This window comes from Pteronotus mesoamericanus, unplaced genomic scaffold (assembly GCF_021234165.1).
Source record: "Pteronotus mesoamericanus isolate MK-2021 breed Mesoamerican mustached bat unplaced genomic scaffold, CSHL_Meso_final scaffold_99, whole genome shotgun sequence".
Classification (NCBI taxonomy): Eukaryota; Metazoa; Chordata; class Mammalia; order Chiroptera; family Mormoopidae; genus Pteronotus; species Pteronotus mesoamericanus.
This window is the reverse complement of record NW_026555330.1, coordinates 15,458,933-15,475,188: the sequence shown is the minus strand read 5'-3', so window position 1 is coordinate 15,475,188 and position 16,256 is coordinate 15,458,933. Positions and strand designations below refer to the sequence as shown.

Sequence of the window (16,256 nt, the reverse complement as noted above, 5' to 3'; positions counted from 1 at the left end):
AGAATAACAAACCACTGAAAATGAAGTTTTCGATTGTCACGAAAGCAATGCTATTCTCATTCCCAAAGTACTGTAACAGTTAAGCACTTACATTGTCATAGTTAAAAAATTTGGTTTGATAATATGGCTTTAATACAATTGTAATTCCGTGTATTTTGTTTTCGAAGACACGGTCTCACAGGCAGAGAAATGTAAACCTGAAGCTTCTGTGGAAATGCTGGCGTCTGCGCAGTGGGCAGGGGCTGAGTCAAGCGTTTGCAGGAGGAAAGCTGGTCGTATTGGAAAGCGCTCGTGATGTGCGTTAACGCGCTTCCCGTTTTAGAGAAAATCGGTTCATTTCAGTTTTCACATAACTTGTGATTTAGCATTCTCACTTAAAGGCCACCGGAAGTATTAATTTCATGCTGTTAATCTTGTTTTCGGCCTTGGCAGTTTCGTGCAAAACGATGTAGTGCACTCTGAATTCGAGCATCTTCTACGGGTGGCTCATTAGGACCTAAACTTTCAGAACTCGTTTATACAGTTGAGTATCTGAGAAAAAGTTACATGGTATCCTATGTGGAAAATGGCTGAGCATGCCCACTTCAATTTCTAGGGAAGCAATGCTGTCCAGTTTCCCTTGAGGCGGGAATGTTTCTGCATCAGATACAGGCGTCGCTTGCCGGGCAGGCGGTGGATGGACCTCGGACCTGGAGACCTTCCAGTCACAGAGGAAAAGGTTGAGCATCTGGCCTCATCCAGCGCAGCGGCCGCCGCCCTCCCAGCATTGCTCGGAGCCTTTAGACCTGCTTCCGCGCCCCTGGGCACGTGTGCGCTCCCAGCCCTTTAGCACCTGGTGCACATCAAGATAAAAAGTTTATTCCTCCAGTTCAGGGGACTGCGACTAGCCCTCTCTTGTAGCCAACATGGCCTGGAATCCCGCCCTCCGCGATTTCACATAATTTTCCACACCGCACCCCGCATTGGCCTCTGGGAGCTTGTCCCCTGGAGGCCTCGTTCACACAGCCACGGTGCGTCCAGGCCACAGGGGTAGACCTTTGCGCCACCCGCGCTGCCCAGCATCCCGCTGAGTCCAAAGGACCTTGCTCGCGGTGCCTTCAAAATGTACAGGCTACACGCATTTCTCTTAAGGAGCCCATTGATTTATTGCCATAATTTGCTCACGCTTGCTTTTACACTCCTTTTACAACGCATCTACTTCTTCTGCTTTGTAAAGAAACAATTTAACACCTTAGTCTTGCAAGGTGCCATGAATGAATTATAGAATCACACTGCAAAATTATTCATCTCCCTTTCTCCAAGCTCATGTGAACTGCTGGTCCTAATTACCAACATTTTGGCAACTGCTGACAGCCCTTCATGCGATTTTTGTGGGCGGCCCTGAAAAGGGCCTCCGGTTTTGTCATAGAGGGAGTTCGTGGGTTCACTCTGAGGACATACTTAAACAAAACTTTTGTAACCCTATTATAGTGTTTGGTCCTTAAATAAAGTTGACAGCAAGCACAGGTGAAAACAGGAAAACGAGGTGGGAGTTAGGGAAATGGGGCTGCTGAAGTACTAGAGACCCGTTTCCGCCTGAGGGTGCTTGCCCTTCACAAACGCAAAAGCCTTGGGGGCTCAGAGGAAGTTAGAGACTCGGGTTGGAACACGAGTCGCCCCACCCCGCCCCGCCCGCGGCCCAAGGTAATGGCGTCGGGCTCAGGGAGGGGCCCCTCCTGGGAAGGGAGATCTGCTAGGCCGTTTGTTACATTTTAACACGAACCGTGTTTGGGGCTGACGGTCCGCAGCCCTAAGACTGGAATGGGGACAGTGAGTCCAAAGTGTGCAGACCTTTCCTGACACAGCTCTGGCGATGACGACTTCTAACCGACCTGGCTTTAGCTGCGCCGCAGGCTGCACCCTGGCAGGCTCGCGGGTTGGAGAAATACTTATTGCAGCCATTGGTGTAAGACCTAGCTCGGAGGACTTTAGAAGCTCCACGTTACAAAAGGCTGCTCCTCGCAAGGAGGACCAGAAGTCGATTATTTGATGAGATTCAAAACGCAGGGGCAATCCTTGCCAAAAAAAGAAAAAAAAACCCTCTCGCATTTAAAGAAATTGGAACTGGCGCGAATGCCTTCAGTTTGCTTCCTCCAGCCAGTCACCCCCACGCCCCAGCGCGCAGACGGAGACCTGTCGTGAGGCCGCCACCCACCATCCGTCCCTCAAAAGGTTAGGACCCCGCTAGCAGCAAACACCGAACAGCGTTTGTAAGGACGATCTGAACATGACAATAGCACACAGCTCTTCTCAGGAGAGAGTGGGCGGCCCTGAAAAGGGCCTTTGGGGAGGAAATGAGGATTGTGGAAAGGCACTCAGCCGCCAAAGCCGTAGAGAGTGCGGCCCTGGCGCTTGAGCGCGTAGACCACGTCCATGGCCGTGACCGTCTTGCGCTTGGCGTGCTCCGTGTAAGTGACGGCGTCCCGGATCACGTTCTCCAGGAAGACCTTGAGCACCCCGCGCGTCTCCTCGTAGATGAGCCCGGAGATGCGCTTCACGCCGCCGCGCCGCGCCAGGCGCCGGATGGCGGGCTTAGTGATGCCCTGGATGTTGTCGCGCAGCACCTTGCGGTGGCGCTTAGCGCCTCCCTTCCCAAGGCCTTTGCCACCTTTGCCACGACCAGACATGATTGCAGTGTCAGTGGGTGCTCAGTCTTGATACACTCCTTTAAATAGGATGTTGGCGGACCTGATTGAAAACATCCGCCCTGTTTTTTTTCTAAATTACTTCTTCCCAGGGGTGGAGCAAAGGGAGGATATTAACATTTCCACATTTTGATTGGCCAATGAACCTCGCGTCGTTGGGACTGGAAGGAGTGGGGAAGATATCACTGCAATGAAATGCTAATTTCTCGTCTCACCTTGCCCCTGTTCCGTGCTAACTTGTAAATTCCATGTCTGTGTCTGCTCTAAGACGCGGAACAAAGCGTTCCACTCATTTATTTGCACTTAGTAACTGATGTCATGTTATGGTTTCTTGGGGAACGTGGAAATTGTAAAGGAGCGTGGATTTGTAAGTCAAGGGACTTTCCCTTTCAGTCCTTTTAATATTCCTATTTAAAAGGTCGCATTTAGGCCGCCTTCCCTTAGCGGGAGAAAGTATAAACCTGGCTCTGAGCAGCTCAGGCCCTAAAAGTCCTGTGTTTGGAAAGACCAGAACGTAGAACAAGAATTGCACACTAAAACTGTTTCTTTTTCTCGTTTATCTTCAACCAAACACCTCTTGGCTGACTCCTTTTTATGCAAAATGTGCGAGTCCGCGAGCACAGTGCTGAACTTGCACCTGCGGAGGTTCTGGCCGCGCGGCAGGTCTACCTGCAGGTCCTCACAGGCCCGCCGCTTCCCTCTTTTGTTAATCCCGGTCGACCTTCTCGGTTTTCCACACAAGAACAAATGTTTCTTGAGGATTCCTTGTAGGGTGGGGCTAATAATAAAGGGCATGCAAAGCCCTCAGGGCCTTCCCCTGAGAGGCCTTTGATGAGATTAGGTGTTTTAAATAAAACTAAGCCCAGTTAAAAAAAAAAAAAAAAAGGCAGAACAGAGCAGAATTGGATGAATGTAGTTTTCAGAGGGACTTCTTATACATAAAAATGGTTTCCTTGCCTTCCTGCTGCAATTTTTGAAAATTTCACCTGTAACAGGCACTCCTCTTTAAAGAAAAAAGAAAAAAAGAAGCACCTGTCTCCATCCTGGTTAATAATTAAATAAACACCAACCTTGGAAACTGCAGGAGATAGGCCTCAGAATGACCACAGTTTTATATGCTCAGACTTAGGTAAAAAGGGGGAGGAGCAGAAAAGCTTTCGGGGAGGGAAGAAAGCTCTGAAGGACACTTGGTTTGTGTCACTTTAGAAAAAGGTCGACCGGGGGCTGCAGCTTGGAGGCTCCGTTTTGACTGCTCCCTCCCTGCCAAGGGCTCTGTAACCGCAGCACCAGCGGACCCCGCCCCGCCTGTTTGAAGGGCTACTCAGTTGCTCTGGAGACCACAGGCCAAGGTCACAAGACACGCTGCCGAGACCGGCCCTGACAAGAGAGATTTGACCTGCAGCGGAACCCGGAAAAAGGAACCCAAGAAGTTGGGACACGATGGAAACTTAAACAGGGATCTTTTTCAGAAGCCAAGGGGCACCGTCCAAGGCTCTTAGCGTCGTCAACATAAGAAACATTCAAAGCTGTAGAGAATGGTTGGTGGGTTTATTGGAGCCGAACTGGCGACAGTTGCAGGGAAGCCACACCCCAGCGGATCGCGAGAGGCCCCGGGGACTGGCGAGGAGGGGCCGCAGGGCTGACAGAGGCCCCTTGGGGACGGACGGGGGGCAGGAGGAAGGGGGGGCTCTGGGGCGGGGTCAAAAGGAAAATGACAGACACACTTTTACACAGGTGGGTAAGGGACAGCTAACAGTCACCAATTAGCACGATAACAACAACAACGAGGGGGGTTGTGGCCTCAGCTTGTGCCCAGGGCTTTGGGAGAAGAGGGACGTTACCCTGACCTTCCAAAGGCCCGTTATAGATGCAAAAATAGGACAGACAGGCTCTTTCAGGTCAAGGCCGTCCTTTGCCAGGAAAGAGTAGTGGCCTAGGGCGTGACTACCCCCCCCAAACTGCCTTTAGCTAAGATTTAATTTTCGACTGCCCTTTGCAGTTACCCGAGCTTGCAAGTCGGCCTCGCAAGCCTCCCCTGAGCTGATGGGGCGGACGTGTGGCCTCTTTCCACCCGCACCGTAGGTGCCTAGGTCCTCTGATTAAAATCTGCCCACCAGGCTTTCCAATACCTGTTCCCCCTGGACCCTTAGAACCCCTTATCCAGTGAGCCAAGTGGACGTGACGCCCACACGTCTCCCGTCCCCCCTGCTGGGGACGGCCCGATCAACAAACCCTTTCCCTCACTGCACACCCTGACGTTTCACGTGTTGGCCTTCTGAAGACTTGGGCACATGGACTCAGGAACAATGAGACTTGGCCCGGAAGAAATGTCAAGGATTAGAGAGAAAAAGTGCAAGGTCAGAGGTCACAGGTAAAACTGAAATTTCCACAATGTACTTCAATGCATAAAAATACAAGTAGAATGTGTACACTGTGGTTCCCTTTCTTCTATTCCCTCCTAATTGCCCCGTTTCTAAATTTTTCTCATGGACATTGACTTGGTGATCACGAACGTCAGAAGGGAAATATTTTAAAGGTACACGCATGTAGATTTCTGTGACACCGGATCTGTGAGCCGTGTGTAGAGCACGGGTGTTAATTTGTCGTGGGGCGCGGGGAAGGGCGGCTTGCGCTAGGTCACGCGCGGCTACTTGTCTTCCGTCCTTTTCAGCCTCCCCGCCCCCGCCCTTCTTCCCGCCTGGGGGCCCTCCCCACAGAAACTCTGAGAGCGAGTTGTGGCCGCTGGACACATGAAATATCAAACAAATAAAACCACGATGTTCACCAGATGTCTTATAAAATATGAAGCGCCCAGAACTACCCTCCACGGACTAACTTGATCGGAATATCATTTTAAATTATAGTCGTTATTGGATTGCGGTAGGGGTGGGGGTGGGGCTTGGCTCATAAGAACCTTCTGGCATTTTGAAGAAGGCGTCTTGATTTAGAGTGTGTGCGTGTGAAGGGAGGCCTCGAGTGCACACTGCACTGTAACACTGCGTCGTCGTCGTCATCATCATCATCATCACCGTGTGACAGACTGAGAATTTTTGCCTCGACCTCTCCCAACTGCTCAGAGATGGTCCGTTTGGTTTTCCTCCTGTGCTGGGACCGCAGCGCTCCGCACGCCTGGCGAGGAGCTTCCTCCTGGTTCCTCGGGCACCGAGGCTTTGTCCTCCCCCCGCGACGCCCTCCCGGGCCCTCGCCCCGCCCCCCAGCTACACGACCAGTGCGGCGCCGTGGCCACCAGGTGGCGCCCTTCCCCGTGCTGCCGCGCCTCCTAGGTCCCTACACCAGAGGTGAAGATACAAAGTTGAAAATGTAGGGGTTTTTTTTTTCAAATACAGTTGGGCTGAAATGATGAACACGACCAGAAAACTGAACCTAAGAAATACTGAAGGGCAATGGAGATTTCTAACTTCGTTTATTAAAAAAATGAAAATCAATGGGTCAAAGTGGCAGATGTTTAATAAGTACGTTACTGGGAACACTGGGCTGTTTCCTGAAATCTCCGCCTGTGTGAAATAAAACTGATAGAGAACAAACTTGCCTAATTAATTGCAACATCCCCTTAATTGGGTAAAAGAACCCGAAAAACTTCGCGCTGGCCTTGAGGACAGGATATGTACGTAATGAGGGACACTTGGGCCGTGAGCTTCCAGCGTGACTTGGAGGGAACGCGTTTCCCCTGGGGGTGCCCTACTCAGGGCGGAGAGGGCCGTCAGTGCCCAGCTCCACTTGCTGGCAGCAAGCAAAGGAGGTGGGTCCACATCCAAGGTCGTCTCCCCGGGGGAGGCTCAGCCACGGCGCACGCGTGCTCTTTGGTAACTCACACATTCATTTCCCGTTGGCAGTCAGGCCACACTCACCTGCCCGTGTCCTGAGATCACCTTGTTTCAGCGCCATCCTCAAAAATCAGTGCGACGTTTAACAGCAAGAAAAGCAGTTGGTAAGAGTTGTCCAGACTAGTAAGCAAGGTGCTACAGCTCAGATGATACTGCTGTAACAGTGAGAGAGAACACTGAACTCACCTATCGTAGCTGAATGAAAATATTCCATGAAGCGAAATGTAACATTTTTAGATGCATTGTAAATGACCCCCAAATGACATGCGGTGGACAAACGCATTGGGAAAATCACGCCGTGCACCACACAATCCGTCATGCATTTATTCAAATATATGCATTTGATGCTTTCACATGTTTTAGTACCGTGATACAGTACTTAGAATTTATCCCTGCTAATGGAATGATAGCTTCAATTTACTTCATTTTCAATTTCTCTAAAGTAGGCTTATATTACACGCACCTTTATCCACGTAACTTCTGCAACCCGGAAAAAAAATTTTTAAATAAGTGAAATCTTTGTGCCCAAGCTAAGCACCCAGCAGCAAGCTTCTGAGCAACGTGTGGGCTCCAAGGCAGCTGCCCTCGGACACGGACCCCTGGGCCCACAGCTTCGCGGCCACGCGTGGCAGCGGCGTGAGGACAGCCCGCGGCCACCGGGCCGTTTGCACCCGGACTCCTGGCAGAGCCGGGCGCGTCACTGAGCCAGCATCTACCCATTTCTGATGGGCTGCTTAGACGAAGTTTGTTGCATGCGTACCGTTGGGGATAAGAACCAGACTCCCAGGAACCCCAGGGAGATGCCGGGTGTCTTCCAGGCCACTCGGTGGCTTCGTTCTACCACGTGCAACGTGACAGAGGTTGCTCTGGCTCGTGGACGGAAACACCACCAGGAGCCGGGCTCCGGAGGCCCTGCCGTAGGGAGGGCACCGTGAGGTGCGGCACAGCCACCGGCTGCCACCTGCGGCCACAGCCCGGCCAGGGCCCCCCATGGGCCTGGGGAAGGAGGCTCGGCTGGGGCTGTGCCGCTGCCTTCCCGGCTCACGGAGAACACAGACAAGGACACAGGAGAGGAGCGTCCGGTGGCCACGGCTCCCCTTTTCCGTTCACTGCCCTGAGAAGCATCTCGACACAGCGGGCGGGATGGATGGATCAGACCAGCAGAGTCTGAAACCGGCCTCGATCCCCGGGCAAGCGGTGCCCGACTGTCTTCAGTAAAGAAAAGGAAGATAATAGCTCCCGTGTCACAGGGTTACTGCAAGGGCCACATGAGGAAATGCAGGTACGTGGGTGCTCCGAACCGAGTCTCTTTCCAAGCGAGCGCCTTTTTGGTGAGCGTAGCCATAGTGCGGTCACCGCCATTCTTGTGATCCGCACAAAGGGAGAGGGTCAGCAGAGACCACAGGGAACATCACTGCGCCGCTTCGAGCCTGGCAACGCGCAGAGGCTTTGTGCTGCAGGTGTCATCGTGGGGGAAACCCAGGTGACACCTCCGTGCCCGTGAGGACAGAGGCGCCCTCCTCCAGACAGGACACTCCGGCCGGCGTTCTGGGAAACGGCCGTAAGGCGCACACACAGCCACGGCGCCGCTTCTGAAGAGGTGCCTGCGCGCCTTCCGCGTGGCCTCATCGCGACCCACCGCTCTCTGACGGAAGCGGCCGCGGGGCCGCGGGGGCGCGGACGGCGAGCCAGGGGAACGCGGGGCAGAGAGGACTGCGCGGGAACTCGAACGGGCCCAGGGGCGCCTGGATGTGCGTGCGGTAGCGACAAGAGAATGCACATCCCGGAGAGGCTCCTAGCTCTTCTCGCACGTGCAAGACTCGTGAGTCCCGGAAATTTCAGGAGCCCCGTGGCAGAGGTAGGAGACGAGCCGACGCAGCTGCGAGGAGCCTGAGGACGCGCAGGACGCCAAGGCAGGCGCAGGGTCAGCCGGGACTCGCACGGCCCGGTCAGGCGCGGCCCCGTGGGCGCTGCTGGCAGGCAGAAAGTCAGAACCGTAAACGCGGAGGGCAGGGCGAGGGGCAGGGAGTCCGTGGGCCAGCTCCTATCCGTTGGGTGCACCTCTGTCCTCAAACACCGCGCACTTCGCCAGCGCCCGAGCCTTGGCCTGTCTCCTTCCCCGCGGGGGCTGTGGGCTTCCTTCACTGGCAGTCGGCGAGGACGTAGTCCCCTAAGGCTGCTCCTGCCAAGACAAGGCGTCGCGGGCTGGGCACCGGCTGTCTCGCTGCCGTCCGCCGCCGCCGCCGGCTCACCTCGCCTCTGACCGCTGCCTTCCCAAGCAACTACATTTCAGGCACCATTCTCTCTCCCCTGGACTTGCTTTCCCGCCTTCTGAGCGGCCTCCTGGCTTCGCGTCTCACCTTCTAAGCACTCAGGCCCTGCACCTCGGCCCTGCGCCCCTGCGCTTCTGTCCCCACACTGCGCCCAGTGCTCGGGACGCGGCGTCCCGCAGGCCCCCAGGCCCTCTCGGGGGCGGGTCCCCTGCCGCTCTCTCCCCGACAGCACAGGTGTCCAGGGGTAGACAGGCAGGACAGGGACACGGAGTGATACTCAGCTCTCGCCTCCCACGGCCCCAGGGCACCGCTCTCCGTGGGTCTGTCCCCTTGTCCTCGCTTCTCCTGCGGGAACCCTGCTGCTTCGACACCCAGGGCCCTTCTGGACCCCGAGGGAGCGAGGCTGTTCCTCCCTGTGACACCTGAGCACTGGCTTCGTGGCCGCGTTTGGACCGGAGTCCCTTTCCCCACCTGGACGGCGCCACCGATTTCGTGCTGCACCGAACCGACTCCTGAGAATTCAACCGCGGCCCCCAGAGCCCCAGCCCCGCCCCGCCCGCCCGCGCCTCACCGGGCAGCCGGCACTCGAGGGGGGGCGTCTGCGGGGCCAGGAGCTTTCATTCTGAGGGAACCTGGCGGCTCCTGCTCCCGCGGAGGGGTCCGAGCTCCCACAGAGAGAGGGAAGGCGCGCCTCCCCTCGGGCCGCCCGCTGCCCACTCCCTGCGGGACCGAGAGCGTCCTGGGCAGAGGACCTGACGCCTCCTCCCTCCTCCTACTCACGGGAAGCCTGCCTTTTCCGTAGGACTCTGAACAGAATTCCAGTGACGACGACAATGACGCCGATGGCAACCCCGCTGATGACTCCAATGACCAGAGGCCCAGGCATCGCGGGCTCTGAAACAGCAAAGTGGACGCGCGTGACCCTCCCGCCACGGGCCCGCTCCGTCCCCCCACAGGTGCGGTGAGCCGCGGCCCGGCCGTACCCCAGGTGGCAGCGAGGGGCTGCTCCAGGCCTGGGTGCTCCGCCTGGCAGGTGTACCTCCGCTCCTCCCCTGGGGACACCGGCACGGCCGCCCGGCCCTGGTAGGTCCCGTCCCCGTTGGGCAGCACGTCCGCCTCCACGTCCTGGGCGCCCAGTGGCTGCCCGTCCTTCAGCCACCTCACGGTGATGTTGCGGGAGTGGAAGTTCAGAGCCCGACACTGAAGAGTGGTCACGGCGGAGGCCACGTGACGAGTCACCGTCACCGATGGCGGCCCTGGGCGGAAAGGAAGGAGAATCTGGAGGGGGTCCTCCCCCTCGCCAGGAGACCAGGGCTCCCACTTCCCCTCCTCCACAGCAGGAGGAAGGAGGCGCCTGTTTGTGCGCTAAAAGCAGTCCAAGGCTCTGCCCTGGCCGGGTGTCACGTGCAGAACGGCCACAGCCGCATCGGCCTGTGGTGCTGTCCTGTCTGCCATACGCACACCTGTCGGCGTGTCCTCTGCTCTTTGTTAGCATCTCATGTGGGATCGGAGCAGAGCACCCTTCCTGCGCCCTGACAACGATCGTGCTCGGCCGCGGCCTCCCCTGCGCAGCCTGGGGCGTGGCCCTGGGAGAAGGGGCCCCGCAGGACCCGGAGCTCTGGGGACAGGCCCCCACCTGCTGCCATCTGACCGGCCGCCTCCCTCTGCAGTCTCTTGCCTTGGTGTTCCCGTGAAAGCAGGCCTCGCCTACCCTTAAAAGGCACACACGCAGGCGGGGGTCTTGGTTAAATCGGGACCAGTTACATGTTTGGCCACGCGCATGGAGAAAACAAATTAAAGCTCTGTCTGGCTCAGGGCCCGCGACTCAGGTCTCCTTCACAGGTGGAGACCTGGGGGCGGGAACCTCAGACCTCGGCTCCGCCCAGAGTCGCACAGCCTTTGCCACCAGAAACTCCAGGGCGGGCTGCGCCCACCCCTCTGCGCAGGACCTCAGCGCACCACACGTACCTCGCCGGCCCAGGAGCCCCGCCCCCAGAGCCAGCAGCCGCTGCAGCTGCTCCGGGCAGTCCCTCTCCAGGAAGGCCCTGTTCTGCCGGGCCCGGATCTTGCTCACTTCCCACTCCAGCTTGGTGCCCCGGGCCTCCGGCACCGCTGCCGTCCAGGTCAGCGTCTCGGGGCAGAACTCAAGGTGGTCCTCCCCGTCGTAGCCATATTTCCAGAAGCCCCTGGTGCTGTTGTCCTCAAGCACCCAGCAGCCCAGGGTCACCTGCAGGGTGTGGGACTCTGGTGGCACCCCCACCTTCGTGGCTGAAACCAAAGGAGCAGGGCGCTGTCTCTACCGTGTGCAGGAACGGAGAGACCTCAGGAAGCAAACTCCTTCCCGACCCCCTGCCCCTCAGGACCTCAAGTGCCAGCCCCCCGGCACGTACCCTTGCTGTGGTTGAGGTTGTCCATGATGGTCCAGAAGTCGACCGTGAACATGTGGTCCCAGCCTTTCAGACTCTGACTCAGCAGCAGCCACAGCGGCCCAGCGGCCTGACCCCAGGCCCATGGGGCTCGGGGCTCTGCTCGGCGACTCTCGTGGTCGTAGGACACGAAGAGCTGGTCGTCCACGTAGCCCAAGGCCTCAAACAGGGGCAGCCCCAGGTCCGGCTCGGAGGCGCCCATGAAAAGGTAGCGCAGGGCGTGGGGCCCTGGGGGCGGCAACGGGCGTCTGTGGGCCCAGGGCGGGCAGGCGGCCGCCCGCTTCTCCGGCATCGGCTCCTGCCCCCACCCGCCTGGGCCCCGCCCGCCTGGGCCCGGCCCGGCAGAGATGAGCGCCTCTCCTCCCTGTGACTGTCCCGTCTGCTCCCTTGTGTGCCTGCCCTCTGCCCGGCGTGGCTGCCACCCTGGGCTGCCCCGCACTCACCCATGAGGACAGACCGCCCTGGGGCCAGCAGGCCAACAGCTCTAGGAAGCCCCGTGGTGACCGCCCCCCGCCCCGCCCCCCAGCCGGGGCACAGAGCTCAGCTCCGAGCTCAGGGATCGGCACTCAGAGCCGATCAGAGGTAAGGCCAGGAGGTCTGCTGCTGGGTTTCAGCACTTCAAGCTCTAAACCTCTCGGGTGCAGGCCTGCTGTCGCGGGCTGTGGGACGCGCTGACAGTTTAGGGCAGCTCTTCGGCCTCATCACCCTCCCAAAGCGACTGAAGGACAGGCCTCTCCTCGGGCAGGTTTGCCGGCATCACCCCTCAGCGGCAAAGGGAGGGCGTGCGGGGCTGGGACAGCGCCTGGAGGGGGCCCGCCCCGGCGCAGGGCTCCCCGCAGGCTGCCCGGGGACCCGCCCGAGTGCTGGCCTCCGCCCTGTGCTCCCAGCTCTTCCCCCCCGGGGTGGGTGGCTGGAACTGCAAGCTGAAGTCCAAACCACCAATTTCCCCAAACTACTCTCCTCTGCCCGTCACCACCTCAGAAACCACATCTCCAGAATCAGACTGTAGCTCAGGCCAAGCAGTCACCTTTGACTCTTTGTCACACCATGCGTAGGTCCTTCAGGAGCTTCCTTCCACACGTACAGACACAGGCCCGAGCAGAGCAGCAACGACAGGCCGTTACTGACTGTCACCCGGGCAGAGAGTCCTGGGTGCCTAGCAACGGGGCAAACCCAGAGGAAGCAAATGGACCTGACCGCCAGGGCAACCCCCCACCCGCACGCCAGGTCCTTAGGCGTGCGGTTTGGACCCCCGAGAGGGGCCGGGGGTAGCCTCGTAGAAGCCCCACAGCCTTTGCAGGGCCACGGCATTAAGCATTAGCCCTCGGGACAATGAGGCTCCGATCTCCTTAGGAAGAAGCCTCGGGTTTGCTGAGGTTCGGCCAAGCTAGAGATGATGCCTAGGCCTCGGCTCTGTTCCAGCTCCAGGCCCGGAAAAGCAGCGAAAGCAGGCAAAATGATACGTGGCTGAGGTCAGGACCAGCTGAGGCGCCTAATGACCCCTACTCTGGTGCCAGCCCTGAGTAGAGACAAGGACCCTGGTGGATATTCTATTGAGATCCTCCCCTGCAACCTCCCCTAAAACCCCCACTTTGGGGAACAGGCAAGAACACTTAAGGGGAAGGACCCAGCACAGCTGCGCTCCTCTTGATAAGGGCAAGATGACTTAAGAGGAGCAGCCTAGCCAGAGACCCCTCCCAGGGTAACTGTGAATCATTGCTTATCCGTTCCTGTAGCCCGTTTTCACGTCCCTTCCCCCGCCCGGGTAGCACATCAATCTATCAATCTCCCACCGGAATGCTAATCCCTTCCCCCGCCCGGGTAGCCCATCCGTTTCCCGCGGGAATGCTAGGGCTTATAAACCCCCGTCTAACCCCGATTCGGGGCTCAGAATTTGGAGACTGCCTCCTCTGAGCCGCGCGTGTGAATAAAGGCTTGCTCCGTCCCCTGAATCGCGTCTTGAGCCTGGCTTTCCGTGACACTCTCATCTCCCCCCCCCCCCCCCCCCCGCGCCCCTGACTTCCTAGGGCCCTTCCTTTCCTGCTGTCACTTGTTTCCTGAGTCCGTGTAGCCCAGCTGCCTCACTTCTGCCTCTCTGACGTTCTAAATACCATATTTTGCTGTGCACAGTGCACTCCGGTGGAGAATGTGCACCCACGGTTTTGGCCCAAACTTTTAGGAAAACAATCTTTCATTTTAATTTTTTAATTCCATATTTTACTTATTTGTATTTAGAAAGAAAACCGATTATCGTATTCCACGGTATTATTTTGCATACGGACATCGTTATGTTTTCTAGAGGTACACTTTCAACACCGAAGCATAAGTGAAAGAATTAAGAGCACTAATATAGATACAGAATTAGTACTATGCACATATAATGTGCATCCTTATTTTTCCCTCAAAAATTGGGGCAAAAAAGTACATATTATACCCAGCAAACATGGCAAATTTCTCGTGCCAGAGTTCTTGACTCTGAATTCTTTGTTAACCAAACTCAAGAGCCGAGGCTCAACATTCGCCGCCAACGTTTCCAGAAAACAGCCGTTCTCGCGGCTGGCTGAGCCGCCGTTGCTGGCCTGGCCTGGCGCCCAACTCCGCAGCCCTCACGGCCGCTCCTCTCATCCCCGCGTCCCGCAGAGCGGCCTCCAAAAGCCGCGCGGGGCCCTGCCGCGCCTCGGCTGGGGTGCACTCAGCAGCGGGAGGCGCGGGGACCTGCCGGGCCCGGGCGGAGCCGTGGCGTGGCAGCGCTCACTGCGCCCCGCGCTCCTGCCGCGCCGCGCCCTGGCATTCTCCGCCCGTGATTCCTAACTGGGCGGGGCGCCAATCGGCAATGTCGGGGGACGTTCTTGTTGCCACACCCAGCATCCAGTGAGTGGAGGGTAAGGATGCTGATCACATCATACAGTACACACCACGGTCCCCAGAGCAACAAGACGTCTCCGGGGACTGGTCGCGAGCCCTGCTTCAACCTGTCTTGCCAGGTCCCCGCAGCGGATCTGGGAGGCGCTGACCCCAGTCCGCGAGCCCACGCTGACCCCTGCTCCAAGGCCGGCCTTAGAGCAGCCTGTCCTGGCCGCCGGACTTCACCCGTGCTCCCCGGGAGCACCGACCTGAGCGCCAGGTCCTCTTGTTTGTTTGCTTGTCGTCACCCCCACCTGCACTGGAGCGCACGGTGTCAGGGGCAGGGACGGGGCTCCCTGCTGTCCCCCTGGGTCCCGCAGAGCCCCACAGCTGGTTGTCCCCCACTGTGCGCAATGAACCCTTCGCTCAACATCAATGCTACACGATTGAGCCTCGGATGCACGGCGACGTTGAACCCCAGCAGCCATGACCTGGGGGACCGGGCTCGGCCTCCGAAGCCCAGGGCCACACGGAACAGAATCGCCAGTGGGCAAGCAGGCCCCCTTGCCATCGGTCAGAGCGGACACACGGCCACCTGTCCTTTCAAGGCTGTGACAGCCTGGAACCCAGAGCCAGCGCCCAAGGGTCGGCCCCCGTCAGCCCTCATTGGAAACAGCAGCGGTACTCAGCACCAGAAAGCCAGATCGGCTGAAGTCTCGGTCACCTGGGGAAAGCCATTTAAGCAAAATCTCCGCATGAACAGCGCCTTCCTCCCAAATGCAAAGTGGAGTCAACAGCTCCGAGACAAGAAGGTCTGAAAACTGAGGTCGTTACTTCAGGGGTAACAGTCCTGTCTTTGGCGTCCTTAGTAAAGGCCCCTGGATTAGGCAGCGCCGCTACCCGTGCGATCCAACCACCCCGGCTGAAAACCAGAACTTGGCCTTCCCTTCCAAAATAACAGAAAGTTTCGTCTTCAGGCAGAGCTCTTGCCAAGAATCAGCAGGGCCCCCCCGCAGACCCTCTCAGCGGCGACACCCAGGTCGCCCCAGTGTGGGACTCAGGTCCCGCCGGCCGGTCCCCGCCCCCCGCCCCCGCGCGCTGCTCCCCAGCCAGGACGTCCCCCGTGTGCACAGGCCGAGGGGCGCTCTGGCCGCAGTGGCGCCCTATGGGGACCTCCGCGGACGTAGGTGGGAGGTGACGGAGAGACAGGAAACCTGAGACCCAAATCTAGGGACCCGCCAACCGAGACCAGCCTCTAGGAGGGAAGCAAAGACTGACCCTTGGAAGCGTCAGGTCCGGAAGGGAGCGGTGGTCCGAGCGCCGCTCCGCAGAGCGGGGACGGCGAGTGGGGTCCAGGCACTGGGCTAGAGGCCGCGTTACCCACCCGCGCACCATGGCCGGGCCCTCCAAGAAGGTTGGGGAGGGTGCTGCGCTCGGCTGGCGCCTCCCCCCAAGCCCGGCACACCCTGCCGGCTGGTGACAGCCGGTTTCGCGTCCCCCGACCCCCGCGTCCCCGCCCGTACTCACGAGCCCGGCCCTGCGCGGCTGTGGTCCACACGCCAAGCGCCCCGAGCAGCAGGAGCAGCGCGCGCCCGGCTCGCGGGCCCATCCCCGGCAGCCGCGGGACTCGGGGTGCCCCGAACTAAACTTCCTGGCCTCTGCGATCCTTTTCCGGCCACTGGTGGGAAGAAGTGCGGCTCCTGCACGTGGACTGTCCTTCCTGCCGCCGAGCCCTGCGTGCGAAAGAACCAGGGACGTGACTGCCGCCCGGGGCTTCACCCCCCACCCCCCGGGGGGACTGACCCAGGGAAGGACGGCTAAGGGCTTCCTGATCTAAATATTTAAATACTGAATAATTTAAAAACTCAGTTACACGTTGCCAAAACTTTTAAGTTCCATATGGCTGTGTTGGTATCTGAGTTAGAATCATTAGATTTCATGGAATTAATGGAATCACAATGCTGAACTCAAGGGGTTTGCTGTTTTGGGATGTCCTATTTAAGAACCAGACATGGCTGTCAGTCGGTAGCTTTCTTTCCTTGCATCAAGGGAAGAAGAGGAGGGTTCACACCCAAAGCTCTGTGTCCCAGAAGGGAGGCTCAGGCACGGATTATATGCACTATTGGGGCAATCACTCCTTGATTTATTCTTTACAGTTACCTCGTTGGGTTCCAGTCAAGCTCA

General features: G+C 58.1%; 2 protein-coding genes across 2 annotated transcripts; both read right to left on the bottom strand.

Annotated features, from left to right (window-relative positions):
* Positions 1-2,305: 2,305 nt before the first annotated feature.
* On the bottom strand, positions 2,306-2,679 carry LOC129063802 (histone H4). The gene has a single exon (XM_054564868.1). It carries the CDS (start codon positions 2,664-2,666, stop codon positions 2,355-2,357), a length of 312 nt encoding a protein of 103 aa, XP_054420843.1. The 5' UTR covers positions 2,667-2,679; the 3' UTR covers positions 2,306-2,354.
* A 5,876-nt stretch (positions 2,680-8,555) lies between these two features.
* HFE (homeostatic iron regulator) lies at positions 8,556-15,681 on the bottom strand. Its single transcript, XM_054564825.1, has 6 exons — positions 15,600-15,681; positions 11,193-11,456; positions 10,771-11,070; positions 9,786-10,058; positions 9,583-9,696; positions 8,556-8,711 (listed from the first exon to the last, which is right to left on the bottom strand). The coding sequence occupies exons 1-6, from the start codon at positions 15,679-15,681 to the stop codon at positions 8,671-8,673; spliced, it is 1,074 nt and encodes a 357-aa protein (XP_054420800.1). The 3' UTR covers positions 8,556-8,670.
* Positions 15,682-16,256: the final 575 nt, after the last annotated feature.